The 26,307-nt window shown below is 40.6% G+C and overlaps 1 protein-coding gene across 2 annotated transcripts in view; it reads right to left on the bottom strand.

Moving 5' to 3' along the window:
* The window catches only part of CLUAP1 (clusterin associated protein 1), a 77,457-nt gene that overhangs the window by 38,136 nt on the left and 13,014 nt on the right, over positions 1-26,307 (bottom strand). For both annotated transcript variants that reach the window (XM_026106486.2, XM_026106487.2), the window contains exons 6-8: positions 14,611-14,694; positions 11,697-11,830; positions 10,363-10,504 (exon numbers count right to left, since the gene is read on the bottom strand). In XM_026106486.2, the coding sequence (XP_025962271.2) occupies positions 10,363-10,504; positions 11,697-11,830; positions 14,611-14,694 (360 nt within the window). The remainder of the gene's footprint in view (positions 1-10,362; positions 10,505-11,696; positions 11,831-14,610; positions 14,695-26,307) is intronic.

The following is a 26,307-nucleotide window of genomic DNA, read 5'->3' as shown; positions in this document are numbered from 1 at the left end:
TTATTTTGGGTTATATACTAGGATGAATAGCAATTCAAATTAAACACCAAAAAGAATTGAATATAAGCTACCTGAAGGCTCTTGAAGAGAATGGCAGCTCAGCTCTGTGCAACCACATCTACTTCATTATGAGCTCTGCCAGTTCTGGAGTCATTTCTGGCTCTGATAAGCCTGATGCTTCACATCCTGCTTCATTCTGTGAAAGTCTTTGCCCTCTCCATTGGAGCTCCAATGATTAGGATCCCTTCTCACATACACACACATACAGCCTTTTTTCTTTTCTTTTTTTTTTTTCTTTTTCTTTTCCCCACTGCTTCTTGGGCCAGCCAGTTTCCCCCACATCCATGTAGCACTTTGTACAGTGTGGGTCACTTCCTTTCAGACTGACATAAGAGTTCCCTCGACCACCTCTATTTGTTCAACAACAACAAGAAACAGGCACCATAAATATTGAGAAGCTTTCGTAAAAAGACAGGTGACACTTATATCAAATGCTTCCGCTGAACTGCTTTTCCACCACTGTTCCCAGAGCGCACTTGGCCATGCCACTAGCCACAACCACCTTGTTAGGCACACAAATTGGGCCATCTTGAGAGTGAGGAGTTTTGCAGCGTCATGATTAACCAGAACAAGTATGAGAATAAATGCCTTTTTCAATTAGTTAAAGGTAGCATAAGGATCCTGCTTTTGGGTAAGTAGCACATTTAGGCATAAACTGAGTTATCAGGAACACCATTTTTCAAAAGAAACTTTTAAAAATTGACATATCCAAGGAATTGCAAAGCCTTAAGCTATAAGAAGTAGCACAGCACAGGACAGGAATAGGGCAAACAGGCACAGAATCACACAAAGGCTGAGGTTGGAAGGGACCTCTAAAGATCTTCTCATTCAACCTCCCTGCTCCAGCAGGGTCACCTAGACCAGGACCATGTCCAGGCAACTATTGAATATCTCCACAAATGGAGACTCCACAAACTCTCTGGGCAACCTGTCCAGTGCTCAGTCACCCTCAGAGTAAAAAAGTTTCTGCTTAGATTCAGACAGAACTTCCTGTGTTTCAATTTGTGCCAGTTGCCTCTCGTCCTATCGCTGGGCACCACTGAAAAGAGTCTGGCCCCATCCTTCTACATCCTCCCTTCAGATACTTATACACATTGATAAGATCCCCCTCAGTCTTCTCTTCTCCAGGCTGAACAGTCCCAGCTCTCAGCCTTCCCTCATATGAGAGTTGCTCCAGTCCCTTAATCATCTCAGGGACCCTTTGCAGACTTGCTGCAGTAGCTCCACGGCTCTCTTGTACTGGCAAGCCCAGAACTGGACACAGTACTCCAGATGTGGCTTCACCAGGGCTGAGTAAGGGGAAGGATCACCTCCCTCAATCTGCTGGCAGTGCTCTTCCTAATGCAGCCACTGGCCTTCTTGGCCACGAGGGCACATCGCTGGCATGTTCAACTGGTTGTCCACCAGCACCGTCAGGTCCTTCTCTGGAGAGCTGTGTTCCAGCAGGTCAAGCCCCAACTTGTACTGGTGCACGGAGCTATTCCTCCCTAGGTGCAGGGCTCTGCACTACCCTTTATAAACTTCATGAGGTTCCTCTATGCCCATTTCTCCAGGCTGTTGAGGTCCCACTGACTGGCAACACAACTCTCTAGTGTAGCAACCACTCCTCCCAGTTTTATATGATCAGCAAACTTGCTGAAGGTGCACTCTGTCTCATCATCCAGGTCATTAACAAGTAAGCTGAACAGGGGAATCAACATAGAAACAAGAACTGCAACAACCAAGACTCACAGAAGATTTGTAGGAAGGGACTGCATAATCATAAAGTGAGTATAAGTTGACAAACTGCCAGGTGACCTCAGGACTCTTCCTTACTCTTCCCAGGGAGCTCTCATTCCTAGTGCTTCATGACAGTAGCTCACCTGGCAAGATTAGGAAGATTCTCTGAGGAAGAGAAGATGGTTATGATACCATGGTGGCCAGAACAGTCTTGAGAGTATAGAAACAAGCTACAGGGCAAACTGAAGTTGGAACAAAAATCAAATATACTGACAAAACTAATCATTTCCTGTGTCTCCTGTGTTGGTGGAGGGGGAAGTGAACCCCCAAAGCCTTTCTAACCTTTTTTTGTTTCACGGTAACTAAAGCATGTCCTCCTGTTACAAGTACTGAAAGGAGCAGTTACCTCAAGACTTTTCTGAAGCCACAAAACCGAGAACTGATGGAAAGCTTACATGCTCTGGTTTTCCCTTTTGGTTTTCCTTTCAGAATCAGTACGGTTCAGATTCAGTAAAGCTGGCTAGAGGCCTGAAGTCAAAAACCCCAAAAGGACGCAAGAAAGATTCCTGAGTCTAGGGGGCAGAACGTCACAGGTAACACACCACTGTGGAGGATTTACATGACCATCTACAATAGAGTAAAGTGCAAGAGGGTTGTGAAGAGAGAAACAGAAGACAAAAGGATTGGAAAGGAACTAGCACAGACTGCAGCAAGGCAGTGGTTAAGATCACAAGCTTTTAAATCATTCCACAGTGTCAAATGATAGAATCCAAACAGGACTAGATGGTGGGGGGGTGGAAACCAGCAACAGACTAACATTTTCTGCCCAGAGTTTTCCAGTTAAAAATGCTATTATACAAGGCTCAAGTCAGCACTAACACTCAGGAATTCACTACTGCCTAAAATAATGTGACAGAGGAGGGACTTCATTCTGCAAATCAAATGTATTCATTATTAGATAATATGTAAATTTACCGTAATGACAACTCCTCTCTTTACTTTTCCTATTTGCTTCTGCGGAAGATAAGAATTATAATGACTCAGTAACAGTTCATTGAGCATTCCCTTCATGTACTACATTTTTATTGTATTAGCTTACAAGCTATATTGGTTGGATGTGTGATATTTATTTGAATAATGTACAATTTTGCAATGTAAACCTGAGGTCAGTTTGCACTGTCTGAAGAAATTATCACCAAATTAATATTGATTGGAAGTTAGTAGTCACAGCTGTGCCTTGCTCCTCACCATAAAGCAGTCACTGTCACATCACTGCTCTAATCTAACGTCAGAATTATCCTCTCCCTATGTCACAGGTAGCACAAACACTTAAGTGTTCCAAAGGGAGTTGGGAGTATGCGCTCCTTTCAAGTATACTGTTTATTATATTAAAGAGTAGTTGTTCTTGGTGAACTTGATGATTCCAGGAATTGATAATGCAATCTGTTGTCTTTCATCTCGAGATCAGCTAGCTTGAATACAGCCCATGTTCATTATAACAAAGAATCTCTTCTCCAGGTGGCTGACAAACTTCAGTTTATTTCTTATTTCCCACCAATTAAGTCCCAAATTAAGAGGCAGCACTAGCATCCCTCTCTCTAACAGTCTTCTTGTTAGAGCCCTTACACATGAATTAGAGACCTGGGTTTAAGGATTTCTCCAGCCTGAGAACATTTGAGCCCCCAGTTCCTGCTTCCCAGGACAGTGGTCCACATATCTGGCTAGAAGACTAAGATAAAACTATTTTTATATATCTCACTTTGATGAGTTAGAGAAGGAAAAAGTAAGAAAGACTAGTAATGCAGACAAATCCCTCATTTGAAAGGGGATGGCAAGTTCTGTTTTTAGCACTGTTCATTTGCATTAGGTTATGATTCTTTAGCACAAAACAAATATGTAATCTCTGAGCAACCAATCTACAATAGCTACAAAAATTAGGCTTGCCTTTACTTATTCTTCTTTTCTAGGTTCAATAATTCCACATTCTTCTCTACACAATCTCCCAGCTTAAGCAGTAGGAATACAGGGGCTTCATTCGAGTCTGCTCTACAGATTAAGAAACAAGCTGTGGGTTCAAAATCCTTGTGCCTGAGGAGGAACTGGAATATAGGATGCACTCACTTTAAAGACATCCTTGCTTTTTGTCAGAAGACAGCCACCACCAGGTATTTCAAGTGAATGTGACACTGCCAAAGTGAGTTAGACCCTACTTAACAGGCTGGGCTATGACTAAGTCAGGTTCTTCCTCACCCCTCTCAGAGGTGCATCAAAGCTTGAGTAGGAGAGAGGCATATTGTTCTCCAGGTCGACACATTCAAAAGAACAGGCTTTCAGAGAATTTAGTGGCCTAAAATGGAGGCTCCCATTGGTTTCAGGCATTTCCAGGGACTATATTGTGCTTGAGATAAGCCTAGATGAGAATGTAAGTGGAATTCTGGCAAGATCAGTATTCCACACAGTCTCTGGGCAGAAAGGGGTATCATTTGCCCTAGGATTTCTTACTTTTCCTTAATCCTGATGCTTGGCCTTGTTCAATGGTTCTGTAATGGTACTGGGTCACAACTGGGTCACAACCCAGCCCACGGGTATCTCAAACTCAGAACCCTGACTGTTCTGGAGCTTTCAGAGGAGGGAAAGATGGAGGGCATTGGGGCGGGAGTGGTGGCAGGTTTTTGCTCCAATGGAGTGAACACATGCAGCAGCAGCTCCTTGTACACTTCCATCTTTTCTGACATGCTCTTCACTGGCTCTCCCACCTTATCTTTACTTCTAGGACTCCATGCTACCTCTCTCATCTCCTTCTGTGTGATCACCATGTCTCAGTCCAGCAACTTCCTACGTCCTGTTGTCCCAAGCTCCGTTGCCCCTACTCTCCCTCTGCGTACTCCTTTCCTTCTCCATTTTTTCCCCTCCACATTTCTCCATTATAGGATTTGTGCATCTCAGCCCACCAAGCTTGTCATACATGCACCCCAGACTAAATACAAATATAGCTGCAATCAACAATCAAGATGCCTATGCTTACTTTTAATTCTGATATTCAATATAATTTAGCTACACTGGACCAAGAGTGCTCTCCTGGTACCCATAAAAATGTTACCAGTCATAATTCAAATGTACATTAGCTGGAAGTTTAAAAGACTATAACCAAATGCTTTTCATATTAACCTTCTGTCCAGCTATTTTAATAAGGACACATTGCAATGGGAATTTCTAGATTTAATATTTCAAATGGGACAGCTGAATGCAGAAGATAAAAAAAGCAGCAGAACAAAGGAGTACCGTGGAGTGAAGCAGAACTCAGATATCCCTATTATGCACATATTCAAAATAAACCATCTTCTGCAGGTATGGAGCTCTGATGAGAAAACGAGCTTAATGAAGGAGAGGGGATACTTGGTGTGGAGGGTAGGAATTGCAAATGGAAAGTCACAGTTGTTTGGCTTTTCCTTGCTTAATCTTTTATCATGATGGACTGCTTACAAATACTAGTACCATGGTGATGAAAAGAAAAATATTTCAAGCAATCTGAAGCCAAAGATAAGGACCATGTGACTACGTGTGTACTCTCCCTTCTGTGTCCACCACAACACTGGTACTCCTTAGTGGAGAATTCACGGTACCATCATAACAGCAATTTTAAAAGGATGTTTGATGATATAGTATCTTAGTAGAAATTAGTTGAAGGAGAAGAAAGTACTTCAGGGATGTTCTCTGAAAAGTACAAGAAAGCATAAGCATATTCTGTCTGGAGAAAAGGCCAGCAAGTGGTAAAATATATTGCTGAGTTATTCTGGCATTACGCAAGCTAGTTTCAGAAACACCGTTTTGAACTGTGTTAGTCTGTACTGTCCTTTAAGTACAGACATTCATTATAGTCCATGGAAAAATTCAGCCTCCAAGTCTGAAAAGCCCTAAAAACTTTGATTTTTGGGGTAGACAGAGTTCTAATAGCTTTAACATCTCAACATCAGAAACAATTTCATTTTAAAAATAGAATAAAGATTAATGAAATGTACTTTTCTACTATGTAAAAACAGTCAGTAAGAACAACTCTTTGAGGAGAACTGGCACATACAGACCCCTGCTAGCACACAGAAACGCAAAGGCACGGATCCCATGAACAGCACAAGAGAACAGCAACAGAATAAAAGAGGTGACTGAAAATGGGGGAAAAAAAGTCTATGGAAACTGCAAAGGCAAAATATCCTCATTTAAACTCCTTTGATCCAATAGGTGCATGTCAGTCTGTCAACAAATGTGAAAAAGCTTACTCAAAGGAAGAGTTATGTGGGGACTTCTAACATGTCCACCAATCAGAGTTGGTAACAGATACATAATTTCATATTTTTCATACATTTCAAAGGGCTTTCACAGCAAACAGGCAGGTACTTTGCAGGTAGTAGTTTCACCATCAGTTAACTATTCAGTTCTTACAGTACATTCAGTTCAGACTCAAAGCCAAGCTTTTAAGTTCTTTTTAACACTCGGGGATATTTCTCAGTCCAGTGCCTAGCAGGAGACCACTGTCAATCGCTTTGCAAATATTACTCAGTGTTATTACAGACAGCGTGTACAGACAGTGTGTAGCAAGAGGAACAGGAAGCTCAAGACCACCACAAAACAGGCTACAGAGCCTCTCTCTCTGTATAACGGTATACCCATGAAATGAAAGAACCAACCAAAAAAAAAAGAAAAAGAAAAATCAACTCAAACAACCAGTACTGTGCGGTTTGGAAAGGCTGGAGTGCTTTATCTACTCAAAGTCACTTAATTAAAATTGTGTACTTGGGTACAATCTTTAAATCACTTTTCTAATTAGGAAATGCGCTCTGGCCAATGTCATTAGCTGTGCAACGTCAGCATGGTACCGAAACAGCTTTGAGTGCAAGTGCACTAGAGATTAGTCTCATTATTCTGCAATAGTATCCTAATCAGAGGAAAAATTCATCCTAAAAACATTCATCTAGTGAAGGAAGATGGTCCAGGAATCAGTCCCCACTACTGAATGCCAGACAGGGTGCTGGATAAATCTAATTACATTGGAGTTCTTTTTCCTAGGAAGCTATTTAACAAAACACACAGAGATGATAATAGAATTGACTCTCATTTCTCCTACAAAAGGTAATTAAGATTTGTTTGGTGGAACAAAAGACAAATCATGGTTGGAAAAAAAAAAAACCAATGTAATTTTTAGTAATTTTTGATAGTTGGAGAGAGTGGGTATTGTAATAGATTAAATGCAATTATTCTAGTCATTTTCCCTCTTGTTGATCCTAAAAATGATAACGGGATGATAAAGCTCAGAACAACATGCAGCATCAGCTTCAACCTCTTGGTGTGCAATTGTGCTAATTTTGGAGCAAACTGCTTTTTTTCAAGCATGGAATAAGCTGCCCACAATTTTGCTTCAGCAACAAATAGCCAAAGGTGATGAAATACTACCTGAAAAGCAGATCAAGACCTATGGAAGAAGTGAGAGATGCAATAATGTTTTGGGATGGCAAGGAACTAATCTGAAGTGGATTAAACACTACACTGTCTTTTTTAAATTAAAAAAATAAAAGTAATTAAAAAAAATCCCACCACTGGTTTGGCAATAGGAGTGCACCAGCAAATCTCTTGGTTTAGTTAAGCTTCAGATTCTTCATCCTCTCTCATTTGCCGAGTCTTGGAGCCTGGCTTTGAGCACGGACACCTCATGATTACTTCAGATAATAGTTTGGACTCCAGCACTTCTGAAAACCTGCCTGTAAAGCAGACATAGGCATAGCTGCTTCTTCTACAGCTAAGTAGTCAGGGCTACTTGAGTCACTGGATTGCTCCCCATAAAGAGACAGTTAGCGTCTCATCCTCTAAATACTCTAATACTATTTTTAGATACTCAGATTTTTTGCTGTTGATCCCCATGCTTCTTTCTCCTGATCTGGAAAACAGCTATCAGATGTAACCCTCTCCCCCAACCTTCTTTTTAAGTTCACACAAGGCCTGTGAACTAATGCTGAATCCACACACAAAGACATAGGATGGTCGGGACACAAAAGCTTACAGAAAGTGGGATTCCTATCTACTACTCCCTAGTGAAAACACTTAATAGACTCTAATATAAATGAAATGAAATAACCTCCAGATCTTTTCAGGGTTAAATTCAAACTATAGAACTAGATTTCACGCCGGTTTAAGCTAACACAGCATATTCTGCAGAAAGTTTAAGCACAGGCAACTTGATTACACTTGATCATGGGAGTATAGCCATGGTTAGAGACACCCAAGTACAGACCGCTACACATGGTAAGAATGTATTTCAAATGCAGGTGACCTGATGGTATTTTAGCATAAAGCGTATCTTAGTTAAAGATCTTTCCCAGCTCTGATGCCTAGTAATGCATACTGCATATAGCGAGCGACTACAGCAAATGGAGGGAAACACGGCTTTTTGTCACAAGACTTTATACTCCTTAGTTTTGCACGATGCTGAAGTATTGCTGTCTGCTTATCCTAATAAATTAAAAGCCAAAGTATATGGGCATATTCTTTAGGTGTCTGAGAGTTAGACAGAAGGAGGAAAAAAGAAAATAAAAAGTGTTCTCCATATCCTAAGCACAGACACATTCCTGAATGGCAAAAGCTCTTCCTTCATCTTTTTGTCTTTAAAAAAAACTCCTCTGAAGAGCTGTATGCCAACTTATTAATAACTTCTGTTCAAAAAAACAGGTTCTGGTAGCTCAGTTCAAAAACATTCCTACTCTTGATATTAAGTTTCCTGGTATTTGAAAAGAAAGGAAAAAATAAGATTTTAGGCTACACTTCAAGAGTACCATTTAATTGACGCTTTTTTTTTTTTTTTTTTTTTTTTTTTGCCAAAGATGTGGGCAAGAATGAGAACATTATAAAACAAGAGACATGAAAATATGAAGTTGACTACAGATTAAAAATATGTGAACTAATGTTCATAGAGATAGTGCTTATAAAAAGGGATGTTAATGGGAAATTGTTTCACAGTGATTAACAAGCTGTCAAATGCCTGGGTGGACTTGTCAATCTTACACTAGTTTTTCAGATCCCATCTTATCTTTTAAAATAAAGGGTATGTTGCCCCTCTAGCAAACAATGCAGCAAAATACTTGAGCCTTCTCACCAGAATACAGCATACCCTTCCTATGTCGGAAAGAGGATGCAAACCAATCCTATTTCCCCCATGTCTGCAGAGTTGACTGAAGCCTGGCTATGAAGCCCCCTGCCCATCTTAGTGTCACGTCTTAGCCAACACTCAATGCGGGAGGCTTCTGGGTGCAATCAGTTCTAGAGGGACAAGGCTTTCTAAAAACACCATCTCGTAGATAATAAGATATGCAGTTTGCAGGAGCAGCGGGACTACAAAAGTTACCTTATCTTCAGCATAAACACAGATCGCAACATTTCACTGTAACTAAACAGAGATATGATGATGTTAAAGGAGGAAGGTAAACAAACACAGGACCAAATTTTTTTTCTTCACATCGGTAGGCACACACAGACATAGGAAAAGCAAAATATGCATTTATAGGCTGGATACAAGGAACGTTATTCAAAGCCCTCCAATATTTGTGTCAAGAACAAGTTGCATTAACAAAATAAAATACAATCGTCACATGAAAGATAGGAAGATCCCAAGAAAGGAAGCACTGGTTAATTTAAACAAAGTAAAGAACACACACTAGTTAATAATAAAAGTCCAAGGAGACATCATTCACTGAAACATTCATTTAAAATGAAGAACAGAAAATGTATGGGGTAATGATTGCAAGAAAGATGAAAAGCCAGTAGTATCAGTAAAACACAAAGCTACAGAAAGCTGAAAGGAAGGCTGCCTGAATGTACTGCAGTCAAATAAACACCCAAAGGAAAGCAGGGAGCAAGAAGAGACAGAGATGCAGATTATCCAGCAAGATAGAAAAGAAACAAATAATCGCACTGAATTGATACAATTCAGGAAGTCAACAGAAAACAGAATTTCTGCCAAACAAGAGTGAAGTCTGTGTTAGAGAGGATTTCGGCAAGTCTGATCTTTTCATTGATACTTTTTGCTGTGTTTTCACTGAAGAGGGCAATTATAAGGAAATTGAAGAACCTTGTGCTAAGAAACCCTTACACATCAGTTGTCAGCAAGCGATAAAAATATATATATATATATATATATATATAAAACTCTTAGCATATACACTGTATGTGGCACTGGAAGATTAGAAATGTTGAAAACATCCTTCAGGAACAGAGACAGAGAGATAAAGGAAGAATCAGGGAAAGTCAGAAATAGGAAAAAAGTTAAAGCCCAGCATTGAGTTCTGGGTGCGTTTTACACTGGTCTAGCTTCAAAAGCTGCGTTAGGTTTGTCTGAGAACAGCCAAACCTACACTGCGTGGCAGAAGATGGCCAGTCACTCAGAGGTGGATCTTCAATTAATAACATGCTGCTTTAGTAAAGGGGCTGCTAGAAAGTTTTTTGTTACAAAGCCAAAGCCAATAGCATATGTACTGGAAGCTGGCTCCGTTAAGGAGACGTGGCTAAACTACAGTGTCACTTGGGAATTCTAAGCTATCTTACCTCAAACATCTCTTGCTCTGTTCTACGATGATCGTCTAGGAGCTGCTCCATACAGGACAGATTATGGAATTTTTCTATGTAACTGCTGTATTGTTTCTGCAGTTCCTCCTCAATCTTCTCATACTCATCCATAAAAGCAGGACTAGAGAGAAGAAGGACAAAGTGCTCAGAGAGATACTGACCTGTAGACACAGAATTCTGAAAAAGCATTTTTGTTTTTGAAGTTTCCTTTCCATATCTGCCAAACCAATCTAAAAGGACCTTTAATTTTCAAGATTCTGTACTACTTCAGAGACTAAAACCATTAGACAAAAAATACTAACCTATCCCGCAAAAATTATACATAGCAAAGGAAAGGTTACTGTGTACCTGCCACCAAGCCCTTCCAAACAAGCAGAGAGACAGCATTTCAGCAGACAAATCTAAGGAGAGGTTAATCATCTTGCTATTCCATGATTTCAAGAACTAGCTTGTAGTATGGCTTGTAAGTCACCTGCCTTGCCTGAAGACTTATTTTATTTGCAACTAAACTGTGCTGTGTAGCTAGAAGTATAACCAGACTTGACAGCAGTAAGCCATGATGTCCTTTGCTACAAAGGCAACTACTGGGCCCCAAAGAACACTACTGCTGTTTATGCTTCACAGCTACACAATATACTTCCCCCAAAGTGTTACTGATCAAAACGCATCTAAATGAATTCAATGCCATTCCTTCCACTGCTCATTTTCCTAATATTTCTACTATTTTCTCTCTGTATGAAGTCACAAATAGATCTCGTAGACAGTATAAGCCCCCTAATGAACTAGGGGCATGAAATCAGTCCAAATTGTGATTCTCGACACTTTGATTTTATGGCAGGCTGCATCACTGCCTAGAGGAACTGATCCCAACAAAGGATGCTTAGTGACCTTCTCTTAGCGGTGGCTGGGAATGCTAGAAGCCTCTAGCAACATAGGGCACAGTTGCACCAGTCAGTTGTCATTTTCAAGAGAACTATCTGATACTGTTTACATTTAATATCCTAAAGAAGAGCCAGGCCTGCTACCTGACTACTTTGTACAGCTCAAGCAACAATTAATAAAGAAAACTCCAAATTATATTGTGGCCACTTTAACAGCACCATATTGCTGATTTCAAATACACAGTAATTGAAAAATGAACAATCACAATCCATACTGGGCACCTGTAGAGGAGAAAAAATCTCTTGCACAGGCCATCAACTCAGACTCATTCCAGACTTCATTTCTCACTGCAGTAAGTATTAAGAATGCACAGTACCATCATTTATGCCAACAATTACTTATGCAGTAGATGATCAGTTCATAATGTTTACCGAACACTTTGTAGGGTCTGTAGCCTCTTCTGGCTTATTTCCAGTTCCAATTTTCGTTTTTCAATTCTGGCTTCCAAATTGGCTTCATCCAAAGCCACGTTATTCAACATGTCATTAGTCTTTTGGACTTGTTCCTATAAGAAAAGAGCGGTGAACCATGGCTTGCGCTGGAATAATTAGAATCATCTTTCAGACGCTGGCCCAGATTCCGTATTATCTCACGTCGCATGCTATCAAAGAACCTCAGAACAATGAGCTAGAGCATAAACTGAGCTCAGGTGATTAAAAGTTTTTTAAAAAATGCTCTTTGGGACCCAGGTATCAGACTAGCTGGACCTCTGGTGTGACCAGGCATAGTTCCTTCTTAGGTGTTTACATGTTGGCCACATCAAATATCGAAATCATTATTTGTCATGCGCTCTCCACCAACAAGTACATACCAACCTGGCCTTGTTTTGAGTTGCCCAGTCTTGCAGTGGCTTCCCCAGACAAGCTGAGAGTGATAGTGAACAGTCCCTCTGTTACAACTATCTAGAGGATGGTGGGCTGGGAGATGGGCTCCCCTGTCTGCTTCTTGGGTGGCAGCACTCCTCTCCCTGTTCTCAGCAGAGGCCCAAGCAGAGCTTTTATATTTGAGAAGGGTCAACGTATCCCAAAAGATGGATAGGTCAGGGTCTCTTACTTTAGGAGGTATGGAGCATAGGGATCAGCACAGGGACAGAGAGACCTGACAGCTCACAACCCCTAAAACCTCCCAGACCTTTCATCCAGAAAGATCAGTAATATTAGAATATTAAAAAAAAAAAAAAAAAAGGTCAGCCATCATCCATCACTACAGAACGTCCTGCCTTGCTGCAGGCTGAATTCAAACGGCATAAGCTACAGCCAATGGGCCTACTACCACCACTGTCATGCCTGGCAGTAGACCTGCCATTAAAATGCCAACATAATAACAAAAAATGTTATTTATATTAAGAGAGAATTCAAGCATTATTCGTTGTGGAAAGCTAGCATACCTGGAAAACATCTACAGGTATCTCCACATCTTGCACAGGAGGCAAGACTAATATGCCCCAGCTATGTCAGCTTCTCCACAACTTCCCGTCTCTCATTTTTGTATTTCCTGACCTCTGCAAATGCAAAATATCTGATTTCTTTAACAGTTAAAAAAAAAAAAAAATCTGCCTTGGCCTTCATTTTTCCTTCTCACTAAAAAAGCAGTAAAAATAGGAAGGAAATAAGGCCCAAAAGAAAATCTGACAGGATGCACGAAGACATCTTTCAACATACAAATACCTGAACAAACACAGCTGAGAAATCCCTGGTACTATTTTAGTGAATTTTTAGGCTTCCATCAATATTTCCACTATCTTCGTCCTTTTCTGAGTCCTGCTGTATCCATCTTTTTGGAAGCTAGGAAGCATCCCTAACATTACAACAGATGCTACTGGAATCAGAAGGGGAAGCTTCTTAAAATGAGCTGGGTACATTAAATGTGCTTGTGCTCTAGAAATTGTGAGCATCATGAGTGAGAGCACGCAACTACTTGCTTGCTGAAATTCCAGCACTGTTACTTGCTGTTCAGCTATAATAGGTCATCTCATTAACTGGTCCAGAACTAAGCCAGCTGAGGTATGTGTTATTGATATTTCCCAAGAAACCAACTGCTCTAATATGATGTTAGTTTATTAGCACTACTGCCTAGAATATCAATAAGAAAAGATCACCTGGAGTATCTATTGATTAGGCATTGGCTATTTAAATCTGGAACTTTGCTCTGTGTAATTATACAATTGGACTGGACACAGTCTGCAGTTAAATAACTTAAATTACTTACTAGGGTTTAATTAGCCACCATACTCGCACAATGGCTGGCAGGGCAGCTAACGGTTCAGAGATATAGAAGCGAAGCACTGCAGCAAGAACAATGTTCCCAAGACTGGAACAGACCAAGGGACCTCGGGAACTAGAACCATACCGACAGACCAACATGGCACTAAATTAGCGCAGTGTCAGTACCTCTCACCTCTTGACTGGTTCAGCTATCCTGCCTCCAGAGCCCAACTTCACATCTCCAGAGGTACCAGCACATTTTGAGTTAGAAAATCTACAGAGGTGGAGCAGCAAGTTTAAGTGGCTTAGAAGATGTAGACGGATTGTAGATTTCTGTGTTGATTTAAGCAACTTCTATCCTTCCTAGAGTCTCTGGTGCTACTATCTAGCCCCTATCAGAGATAGATGGTGACTAAAATGGCAAGGATTTTTCTGTCGTTTTCTCCCTAAAGCAAGGGAGGCCAAGCATAGCTCTCTGATGCAGCTGTATTGACAGAAATACCACAGGCTTATCAGCAAAGCCACATCAGCTGAGAGAATATGCCTGCACATTGAACCAACGCAGTTAGACAGCGCAACAGCTTGACAGCAGATCTGGTCTTAACAGGTTCTTTTAGGGCCTGCTGCTAACATAGTTTACCCTTTCCGCTGCAGGCTGTGATTGCTAACTGTCAGCTCAGAATCACCACTGTGCAGGCACCTCTCACCCTACCAAGAGCTATTAGCTTCAACAAACAGGTTTGCTCACTTTAAACACAATACTTTTCCTAAGGAAACCAAAAGGAACATCAATGACCATATTCATTGTCATGACAGAAGGAGTCATCGCAGACTGATCACTGCCCTGATGAATTTGTGTTTGCACATTTGATGTTACCTAAAGACCAAAAGCTGCATTAGCCATTAACCAAAGTTTAACATTGCCTGCTAACTAACCACGTGCAGCACTGCTTGGCCCAGATCTTTGAAGGTGATGTGTGTTATGCCATGTTTAACCCTAGACTGTTGCTAAAACAAACTATGTTCTTCTTGCAGCAGAGGAATGAAGGTTTTGCAAATAAATAAGTAGCAATTTGCTTACCAGAATATTGTCGATGGCAATTTTCATCATCTTTTCAGCCTCATTTATCTCCAAAGGTCTGGCAATAGATTCTGTTCTTGCTTCCTATGAAATAAAAATACACTGATACGGTCAAACACTACACAAGTGAATTCATATTTGCAGAACAGAGGGTGTTCAAGCAACTCCAATATGACCAGCTGCATAACAAATGGAATAGGACAATATGTAAACACCACGGCTCAGATTATTTAAAGAAGGGGAAATTACGAAAAAGTCAGTTAAGTGATGCTGGGATTAACACTGAGTGTTGGGGCCTGGAGCGTATTCACCTTCTAGGAGTCTAGTTTGTTAAGTTAAAGAGTTTAGCTGGCTGAGTCTGAGGTCAGCTCCACCGCAGGTAAGAGCTGTGGTGAAGAAAGCTAGAAGCAAGGGCCTGCCTCACCTTTCCCTTGGGAACTGCTTTTATGCTAAGGCTCTACTGCTGGTCTCCATCTGTACCACACAGCTGCTGTGCAGCTGCAATGTCTGCGCCCAGTCTCCTGCTTCTGCAAGTCTGACCCTGCACCCACCAGCTCAGCTGCCTGGCTTGACCTCAGACCTGCCGCAACCCTATGGACTTGTTGGGTGATCACTGGACTGCATCTGACCCTGACCGCTGTCTCTGGCCCTGATCCTGACCTGGACTTGCCACTCTGCATCCTGGCTCCTTGTTAGGGAGGTCGCTGCTCGTGCTTGCCTTATTATTGCACTCAGTTCCCGGCTCACCTTCCTTTGCAGAGCAGCCAGTCCTCATTGCTCCCTGACACTAAGTATTTAAGATACCATATCAAAAAAGACGAGTGCTACTGCTCTGAACTGCAAGTATTCTTGAATGCTTATTTTTAGGAACTGCTTATTGTTAAGATAAAGGAAACCACACTGGTCATTACGTAGCATACCTTGCTCAGTGTAACAGATTTTATCATCTTTACATGACACAAGAAAACAATAGGGCAGACAGATGAGCCCAGTGTCACAAATACGCAGAGCAACAAGCAACACGAATGCATCTAACCCAGCCAGGCAGATGCCACAATCAGCAGGTGCCTCCTGTGCCCATATGAAAATTAGATGATCCAGGTGTACTGGTCTTTTTTTTTTTTTTTTTTTTTTTTGACTCTGATAACCAAGTGACCTGAATTCAGACTCATCATCAAAACAGTGCTCCTTGTTTAGATCCCAAAGGATGAAGAATCCTTTCTCAGCCTCATCAGCTTTGGGGACAGATGGAATGAGGGGTATTCAGCATGTATTTATTAGTATGATGTCTTACAAAGCTGACCCGGTCATTATATGAAAACACTGAACTACCAGTGTGCTACTAGGACGAAAAGGGGGAGACCTGTCCAGCTAAATGTCCTTAAAATGATTTTATGTTGGCAAACCATTTGGCAACAGGCAGGTGAAGATGGAAATAGCGTCTCTAGAGCACATCTAAGAATCTAAAAATGCTTTAGACACCCTGCAATAGGCTGTACCCAGCCCACTGAAGGATGTATTCTAGCAGCAGATACAATTGCTGGAAAAAAAAAAAAAAAAAATCAGCTTTTTGTGCTGAGTTTATTCTTCCATTGGATCAATTCCCTGAACAAGCCTACTGCATGCTGCACAAACTTTTTTTGGCACAAGGGAGGAAGTAGGAGAAATATTCTGTTGGGGACAATGACAGGAGCTACATCTGTTGGTGGCAGTGACAGCTTATGTTGCCTAAAGTGCTTGTGAACATTCCCCTACCCACACAGAAATATAAGCTCCAAGCAGCAGAAAGTTAATTTGGATGAATATAAGATATGAAGAGACAACACAATACATATTCCTCAATAACTCCACAGGTAGGCATTTTTGGAGGAAGACAAGACAAAAATAATGCATTTCAGTAGCTGTTAGGAGAATACTATGTATATACAAGCTCAATCAAATGCCTATTTATTTGTGAAGATTTTCCCCGAGAAAAGATGCACAGAAACTGAAAGGGAAGCCAGGATTCAGCCTGCTGGAGATACTGCCCTCCCTACTATGCTCAGTTCTTCCAAGGTCAACAGCGAGCTCTCTCCTACAGAGCAAACATATTTCAAACAAAATAGTTCATCACCCAGCAGGAGGAAGGAAATGATTTTCCTTCCCATTTTCAAAAGAGAGAGAAGAAACAGAAAGGACCTTAGGTTTTAATTAGAAATAACCCCCTTGCCAATATCCTTCTAGTAACCTGGTAAAACACCCGCAGAACATGCACAAGTCACTACAGTCTGTGCCAGATCCGGGTAACTGCTTTAGGCATACATTTGATTTAATGTAAAATATTTAGATATACTGTTTTAGATACACTTCTGAGGATCTACTTTAAGTTGGAATCATTTATGTAAGTTTGACGTGGTTTCCTCCTCCACCTTCCCTCTATTATCTGTGCAAGTCTCACATGCAGACCACAGTCTTTGTGCAGAAATCCCCATCAGTTTCTCAAGCTCATGAAAATTTGTCAGATCAATCAAGAGCACTACAAAAGCAGAGATCTGTATTTTCAGACCTATTTGCAGGATCAGGCCTGACTGAACAGCAAGAAGGTCAGTGCAGTTAGCCTTCCTGCACCCCTGCAGACAGGGAAGCAAATCCAAGGGGGATGTCCCAGCTTCTGGGCATGCACAGCTGCCCCCCAAGGCTCTAACCTGACACATGCATATTCTTCACTATCAACAATTACCACTAACCCAACTGTGACACTTCTGGGTAGTAAACGTAAGTGGGTACTAAATCACAGTGGAAAAATAAACTGTATCTGGTAAGTAACAAAGCTGCTGAAAAAGGTTTTGATTTTTTTTTGTACCAGTTTTCCTGGATATCTGTCACTGGCTCACTTTCTGTTCTCCTATGAACACTCTTCAAGAGGAAGGTTTTATTTTTAATATCTCTTTTCAGAAGGGATCCTGCAGTTGGCCATACAGAAGAGGATTAAAAGGAAGGCAGTTTATATTAATATGCCTGGCAAAAAATAAAAACAACATAAAATAATCATAATAATAAAGATTACCAGTATGTTAGGAAAAATTTTCCTTTAAAACACCAAAGTAGGTTATTTTAAACATTGTTAAGACATTAGCAAATTAAGTAAGTTAATTTAATATCACACAACTGCTCTGACAATCTGACTGCCCAGATGAGCAAAGTATGTTTTTCTCCAGTTCAACTCATCACTGCTATTTTTTGCAGAATATAGAATACTTAGCAATAGGACAACTGAGATTTTTAAAACATGGCTTTACGCAAAAGCTCCCCATTTGTGCTTAAATTTGTAGATACAGATAGATTGTATATTTGAAGGCAAAACCAATTTTCGACTTCCATCCAAATACCAGGTACTACATTGTCACTGGCTGTACTCATAATTCCTTGTGCTCAAAAAAAGCGTGCAAATGAAACTGAGCTGAAAAATATGTCCTTGTTCATTTTCTTTTAAAGTAATGTACTCTTTGCAATTAGGTGTACTAATCAGAATACACATTATAATACACAAGAGGTTTTCTTTAAATTAAGCATTAAAAATAGAGTTCTCAGGAGAAATGAAAAATATAGGAAAAAAAATTATCAAGGCAAGAGGAGGTAAGAAGCAGAACAATTTAGGACTGTGCCTGATAATTACAACTTAAGAAAACAAACATAAACAGAGAGGTATTCCTGAGCAATTGGATTGTTTACCACTTACCAGTGCTTCCTGTTCAAAGTGTCCAAGAGGTCCATGGCCACGGTTTTACATGAGAAATACTGATTAAAAAATCAGGGAAGCCAAGTGTAAAATTATTTCTGATGAACTAAAGCTGATAATTATTACAGAAAACACATAAAAGCACACAGGAGACACTATTTGCTGGCAAGGTTTTTATCCTTTCTGCTTTGACTAATATGTGGTGCTACATGGAAGGGCTGAGATTTTAATTCCGCAAGTTTTAAATCTCACTTTTGGACACAGCCAATTGGAAGAACTAACAAATTAGTTGGCTGGCTTAGACTGGAAAACTTTGTTCTCTTTGGAAATGAGAATTTCATTAGAAATTAAGACAAGTTTCTACTCAAAGACCAGCTGACTGCCCAATTAAGCAGAACGGAGCACAGCCTGACAGGACATTCCCCACAGGAGATGGAAGGCTAATGCTGAAGTCTGCTCTGCCCAAGTCACACCAGCTTTGGCATCAGAAGTGAAGATAAGTTTCCTTAAGCAGAATTGCCCTGCAGTTGTTTCAGGGAATAACATTCATCTTAAAGCCTTCAAACGTCCACCTGTCTAAAGAATTTACTCATCTCAAACCTGCGTCCACACCGAGGGATCCCTTGGGTCAAAAAAACCAGCTAGGGAGAAGACCACAGCTGCTCTTCGCAGCAGCAGCGCTGAGGCTCTGTCCACAAGACTCAGATCAGCAGCCAGCCTTGGAAGAGCAGTGCTGGCCACTTACTGCCTCTGCCACCTTTTAGCTCTCACTGGAAAAGTCAGACTAATACAGGACACAAAGTACCCTGTTCTCTCAGCACGCAGTTTACTGTCACAGCCCAGTTTCTTCCTGCCAAAGGACAATGAAGCAACTGGTTCAACTAACCAGGAGTTCTACATCACTCGCCAAAAAGCATCCTGTAGGATGCAAGCACAGAGGTAGCAACCTTATCAAACCCTCCCGCAGCTCCACTCCCTAATACCCAGCTAAATGTAAAAAGGCCATTTGAAATATGAAAGGCAGAAAAGCAGCACTGGACCAGCCCTGCCTGTCACTGAAGGCCTGCTCCATAAAGCTCTGCAGCCTTAAACCTCCTGCCGTGTTCTTCAGTGTATGGCTATCGCTGATACTCCTTCCCCTCTTAACACATGGACTTCTCTGGCCCACTAGGATCATTAGGAAATACTTAGTTTTTATTTTAAGTATACTACCTCTTATGGTATGTATACAATATCTAAAAAATATGCTAAAATACAAGGGACTCCACTGCCTGAGGCATCCACTGTCATTTTCCAGGTGGTGCAGGTACGCCCTAATCCCTGTATATTTGCCAGACCCTTTCAAATGTCTTGGACACCCTCAGACATCTCAAATGGTACTAGACACCTGTACAGCAGCTTACAAGCGCACAGTGTGGCTTTGTCATCTTCCTGAACACAAAAAAAAACAGCTAAAAAGCTTCTGAAAGTTTGGATTTTAGCCCACTCACAATTGTAATTGTCAATATAGATTATTTCTTGTCTTAAAACAGTTGAGAAGACAATTCAAAACTCCCCCAAAGCATTAGGACTTAGCAGTAAACACAACAGAAGGAACTGGTATGTTGTCAAGTATCACATGGGCTCCACAGACCAAGTACTGGGAGAGGGTCAAGATTCGGCTTCCTCTGAAGGCACGTGTGATCATGGTCCTAGCAGAAACTGGCAACAGCAAACGGCACTTTCTGGGTACACAGTACCTTTTCCATTACGTGGATGATGTTATAACCCGATTCAGAACTCTCATACGAAAGCTAATGCTGCAAGTGCCTGAGAACACGGTCCTGTACCTTCACTGGGGGAAGGAGGTTGAGGAGGGGAAGGTTTTCCCATTCTGAAATACAGAAGTACTTTCAAGGACTCATTTAACTTAAATTTCAGACCTAGAATAGGAAATAGCTGTACAATCACTTGGCCTTCTCCTGAAGAGCTTCTCTTAAAGTCGGTCAATTGTCAAGGAAGCAGCAATGATGCAAGCACTTGTCTGTATGTGAGAGCTGCTGTGATGTGAACTAGGGTGTGAACAGTGACTGCACTACCTACCTCACATGGTCTTGCTGTGTGACCATGCTAATGTGCACGAGTGATGCCACTGACTGAGGCAACTCATTCCAACTTCTTTATGCCCCTGCTGATACTCCTGTCTCCCTGTCCCCCAGCGTTAACACGGAACACCTAAGCCATCCTAAATTCACATACTGCCTTGTTGCACACTATTGTCACCATATGGAGAAGCCAAATGTACTTACTAGACTCAAAAAGTGAGAGAAGGAGGACACTACCTACCATTTCTGCAGATGCACCCTCCCACTTCTATTACTGAGATTTTTTTTCCCTCTGGGAACTTTATACTTAGTTAACAGTTAGGAGCCACTACTGTAAAAAAAAAAAAAAAAAAAAAAAAAAACCACACATCATTCTGTAAATATACCCAATGAAGCTAACAGACTGAAAAGGGGCATTTTCAACTGGTAACGGTTTCCATCACAGTGAAACAAAAAACAAATAAACCAGGTTCCTGCATGCTTGACTTACAGAAGGATAGACGTACATATCTTCTGAACTGAGGTAAGGAAGCGAGACAAGCAATTAAGCTTGACCAGCACACAAGTCACTCACGCTGAATGTGATGTAATATATGTATATATACATGTACCTAAGGTCTAGCAGAGGTTTCTAAACACCTTTTTTGTGATAAGGACAAGAAATGAAATCTTTTTTCCCCATTTACCAGTCTTTGCACCAAACATTTTTTGATCACAGCTTACATCTTTGCTGGTTGTCTCAGGAGCTCATAAGCCTCGTGCATACAAAAGAGGTCCCTCCTCACTGCTACTTCCTGTTGCACTCCATCTTAATCCAGGATCTGTTACATCCCACACTTCATTGAGGTAGGTTTTTGCAACTACTGCTGTCTAGGCAGGCAATAAAACTCTCCTTTTGGAGAGTTTATTTTCCAGGGAGTTTATTAACAAACACTGGGATTACATTTGGCCAAAACAAGGAATGGATCATTAGGCATAGTTACATCTAAACAGGAAGGTACAGGAGGGACATGAAAAATAATCAAGATGTTCTGAAGGAACCTGATACTTCCTAACGGCTTATTTTCTTCCTCAAGAGATTAAAGCTCAAACTAATTGAGAATTTTTGCTGCCTCCAGACTCCCATAAAGCTATGCTGCTTTCTTGTATGCTCATCTCAGCAGTCCACAAAGTGAATCCACAGAGACATTTCCCTACTCAGCTATGCAGAGCCTCAATCAAAAACAGTCTGAAACCCCCCTGGCTGTCATGTTGTTTAAAAAGTATGCCACAAGAAGAGAGTCTGAGATAGAGAACCAATTGGGTAGCTTAAGGTTTTAACATGAGTGACTTTGCTGCAGACAGACCAGAAAGAATCCGAAGGTCTGCCTGGCTGGATAAGAAGGAATCTGAACATATGCTTTATGACAGAATAAACCCCTTACAAATACGAGCATACAGACTGCTGGACTGTGAAGCAAGAAAGAGAACTTTAAAATTTCTGACAGGCGTGAAGTCATACTGCTCTCTTCCCCCTCCTGCCCCCAGTACAGATCTCCAGGTGGTCAGTCCACCTCCTATTTCAGTAGCCAATTTCACTGAATTACCCTTAGTTTGCGAACGCCAGGACGTGCTTACCTGCATCTTCCTACATCCCCCCAAAACCTCATCTTTAACCTACTTCTTGCAAGGCTTCATGGCACGTTACCTCGATAAAGCTCGGATTAGTCCACAGGACTCTACAGGTGTTACTTGGACAACACACCCTTACCAAGGGGTGGTTTGCTAAGTCTCATCCGCTGTCTGGCAAGAAAAGAATGAGCATTTTTCTCCTAGGAAATGAAAAGCTACACTTGTGAAAGAATTTCCTAATACACGTAGACAAAAATGTCCTTGGTCAGCATAGCCAGGTGGAATTTTGTCTTTAGTTCTCAAATGGTGAAAACAGCAGGGTTATCAAAAAGGCAAAACATCCAGTTAGACAAAGAAAATCTTTAGTATCTTCTTTTATCTATGTTCTCCTGTAACAAGTGTCAGAAATAGCATTTCTTTTCATTACTAGATAATATAAAAGAAAAACTTCAGGAAGGCTTGAGATTTCCTCAGAAAAAAACAAGCAACAAAAAAGAAGATACTCTTCAGTAGCACCTTTCGGACCTAAGGGATATCCAAAGACACCATGCAAAGCTGCAGTATAAGTAGGAGCAGGTATTGTGTATGCAGCAATGCTGTATGAAGAGATAGATTAATCTTTTAATGTGCATCAGGCCTTTGACTTTAGCAAACATTGCCACACGACTGAAGCTTTTATTCTCAGCAAAGCTTAACCAGCCAGTGAAGTGGCTGTAGCATTCAAATGACAGAAATACTGTGTGGCTCCTGTCAAGCAGAAACAAAGGCAGTTTAAGTCAGCACATTTTGCTCTGGTGTAATTAAAATTTTGACATGGTTTTGCTCTGTGTCTGATGAGAGAAGATTAGGAATAACAAGCAACAGAAACCTCACCAGCATTTCTGATTTAGACCAATTATTAAGTGGAGTTTCTTGCAGCCATAACAATCAGCAGATGGATAATGCTTCCAACATTACAAATGGAATAATTTTCTGTAGTTAATTTTCAAGGAGTACTGAAGAATGCAGCTGTTGCTCAAATACATACCCATACTTCATAAAGAGAGGCAGGCAGCGACTTACAACAGCATGAGCCAGGAGACATGGAGAAAGGGCTCTTTAATCAAAAAGTTGGGAATAAAGAGATCCAGTTAAATGCCTTTAGTGGCAACTCTTTTCAATGCAACTATTATCCTTTCGATGCCACAGCTGGATCCAAGTGCCTCTGGCTCTCCTAAGAGTTTAATTCAAATATTTCACACATTGAAGTCTGTAAAGAGGTTCCCAAGGACTTTCATAAGTTTTGGAACAAGCTTACACTGTGTGCACGCATAACAATAATAATTAATCACAATAATAAAGTGTAACACCCTGCACTTATTTTTAAATTTCTCCTCCATAAATCTGCAAACACTTTGTCTGGCTGTTAAAAGCTTTAAAATAACTTCTATAGTTTAGTAGATTATACACACACAAGGATATACAGGGACTACATGGTTTGCTCAAGCTCCGAGAAGTAGTAGGTGCCAAGAGCAGGATCAGAATACAGACCCACTTTGTCACCCATCTTCGACATGAGCAAAGTACATCAGAGGAATGATTATTTTCACCCTTCTTTGATTTTACATTAGATCTAATTGAGAGGTAAATAAAATGAAATCAACCTTGAAAAGGTCGGAATTCTTTATGCCTGCCATCAGCACAGAGGCAATTTTATTTGGGGATTTTTTTTGCTTCATTATCTCACTGCATCTAATAATTCAGCAAGTCGAAGCAAGGCAGCTTCGCGACAGGCTGCTGCTAATATGTCCACAGGACCTCTGGCAGATGCAAAGTGGCAGGCTCTGAGAGCCAGGCAGCTTAGCTGAGGCGTTATAAATAGACATGAATTTTTCCTTTTGGATTTCAAAAGTTCAATGCATGGTAACTCAGGAGTGTCCTTCCTCAACTGATCACAACCGACCTTGAAAGTCATTACTGCTTTATTTCGAGCTATTTAACTTTTCTGGATCACCTCATCATTTCCCTTGTCCCCGCAACATCCGTCTTGCCATTTCCCCCATGAATGACCTATCACCAGCTGTTAAACGCATGCAGGAGACCACTGATTTTCTAACATCTTTTGGCTGTTTACAAGACTGCAGCAGTTAGCTGTGCAAGCCCAGAGTCAGCCACCACACATGAAAACCAACGTGACTGCACAGTGAAACGGTGCTGTGTTTTGCTCAACTACCAACATTAATTACACTGCTCCTTTTTTTTTTTTTTTTTTGGGGGGGGGGGGGGGGGCCCTTAACAGCACCACTGGTAATTTCAACTTCTACTTCATTTAATCATCCTAAACACTGAAAATACTGTATAGAGAGAGAGAGGAAGGGAGGGAGAGAAATCCAAATAAAATTTCCCATCTGTAGTCAAAATCCAAATCAAATTCTCCTTCCCCACCAAAGAAAACAAAACTAGGAAACAGCTTAAAGAAAGCCAAAACTCAAGGTGTATAGTTAATCATCCAGAGCTGGACGTACATACTCTGAAAATCAAGGCCACATAGTTATATAACACAGAGAAAGCCCCCCTGGAAGCAATATCAAACACTGAAGATAAAACACATACACCTTTGTGCATAGGATTTGCTTTTCAGCTAGGGATCTCACTGTTCTATCAAAATGTATTCATCAAGTTCACTACAATCCCAATGCATATGCAAAATCATTCTAATTTTGATATATGGAAGAAACAATTAGATTGTGAAGAACCAATGTATTCAAAAAACAGACTCCATGAATTCCCATTTTCCAGTTTCTATGTTCTAAGATGTAGACCATCAAGACTTCAAACTGCAAAACACCTTGCAAAATATAAGGGTTAAGCAGGTTGTGAAATAAAAACTGTTTCTCACACATTGCACTACCACAGGACACCAATAACCTATGCTGTGCTCATTTACAGTTGTTCTAGAAAAAAAAAAGAAAAAAAAAGACATCCCAGCAACTTCAGTGCAATTCCACATTCAACTCCAACGATCCTCTCATCAAATATGGCTCTGCATCTCCTTCTTCCTTAGCACTGAATTGCTGCCTGTAGGTGCAAACTTGGCACAGTTAACTAACACCTAGGGGTGGCACAGCCGTAACAATTCATCTGCAGCTCCTGTCCTTCTCCCCCTCCGCACTTTGCACTCCACAGCCCGCTGCACAAGCTGGTATCCCACTGATACGGGATCTGTGGACACCAGTCAGGAGAAGGGAAATCTCTTTACCTATCTGCAGGCTGGAACAAAATAGTTTCTCTTCACATTTCAACTTTCTACTGCTTCAGGAAATGCTTTACTTTTGTTTTTAAATATAAAATCTGACTTCTTTTTTAAACTAAAAATGACATTTGTGATTTTTGCTTTATAAAAAAAAAGTATAGCTTTGGGGTGCTCCCCCCGCCCCAATCTTAACCAACAGCATTACAGTCTGAATTCAGCAAATGAATATTTGCAGATTTTGTTTCCTCTGCTATTTTTAAAATGAAGGGGTTTTCTACCTTATATACTACTTTCAAAACTAGTTTACACCAGAACCATATATTCAATCTGGAAATGATCTATTTAAAAGGAACCAGAAAGTCACAGCACTGCATTTCCAAGAAAACGGATACAGACTTAAGTCCTAACGAATAAACGCACACGCATAACAACATCAATATGTATCTACAATACATTTATTAGAAACATTCCCTTGTTCAATCTATTCTGCTCTGCTCCAGCAGAAATCTGTTTTCATTCAAAAATAATTTATTAATAAGCAAGATATCCTATGACTTGGAAAAAAAAAGAACAAGATTTATCTTATGTATAGGCTTTTCTACACAACCTCTACACAAATTGCATGCAAAAAAAAAACCTTCAATAAAGAAAGTAGAGGTTGCGGTGCAAATTAGAGTCAATATTTCTACAAGAAGTAAGAATGAAAACTTTACTTCACTTTTCCCAGTGATCCTTCCCCAAAAGCTGCTGAAAGGAAACAATGAAAGCAGACCAATTCAACCTATTAACGCCAAATGCTGGTATTTCTTTTACAGTTATAAGAAAATAAAGCATCCTTCCTTTAGGATAGAAATGAGACATATCATTGGCTTAATCTGGGTAGCAAGATCCTTTATTTCAATATAGGGAAACGAATGGATTGGAAAAGAAGTGCGGCGGTGCAGAGAATACAAAACTATCATGTTTTAAAACTCATTAAAACAATATCACAGCTGTCAATACATTTTAATATATGCAACAGGTTTCAGGACATAAAATGTAATGAGCAAATA

The sequence above is a fragment of the Dromaius novaehollandiae genome, chromosome 14 (assembly GCF_036370855.1).
Source record: "Dromaius novaehollandiae isolate bDroNov1 chromosome 14, bDroNov1.hap1, whole genome shotgun sequence".
Lineage (NCBI taxonomy): Eukaryota > Metazoa > Chordata > Aves > Casuariiformes > Dromaiidae > Dromaius > Dromaius novaehollandiae.
This window is presented reverse-complemented; position numbering and strand designations above follow the sequence as displayed.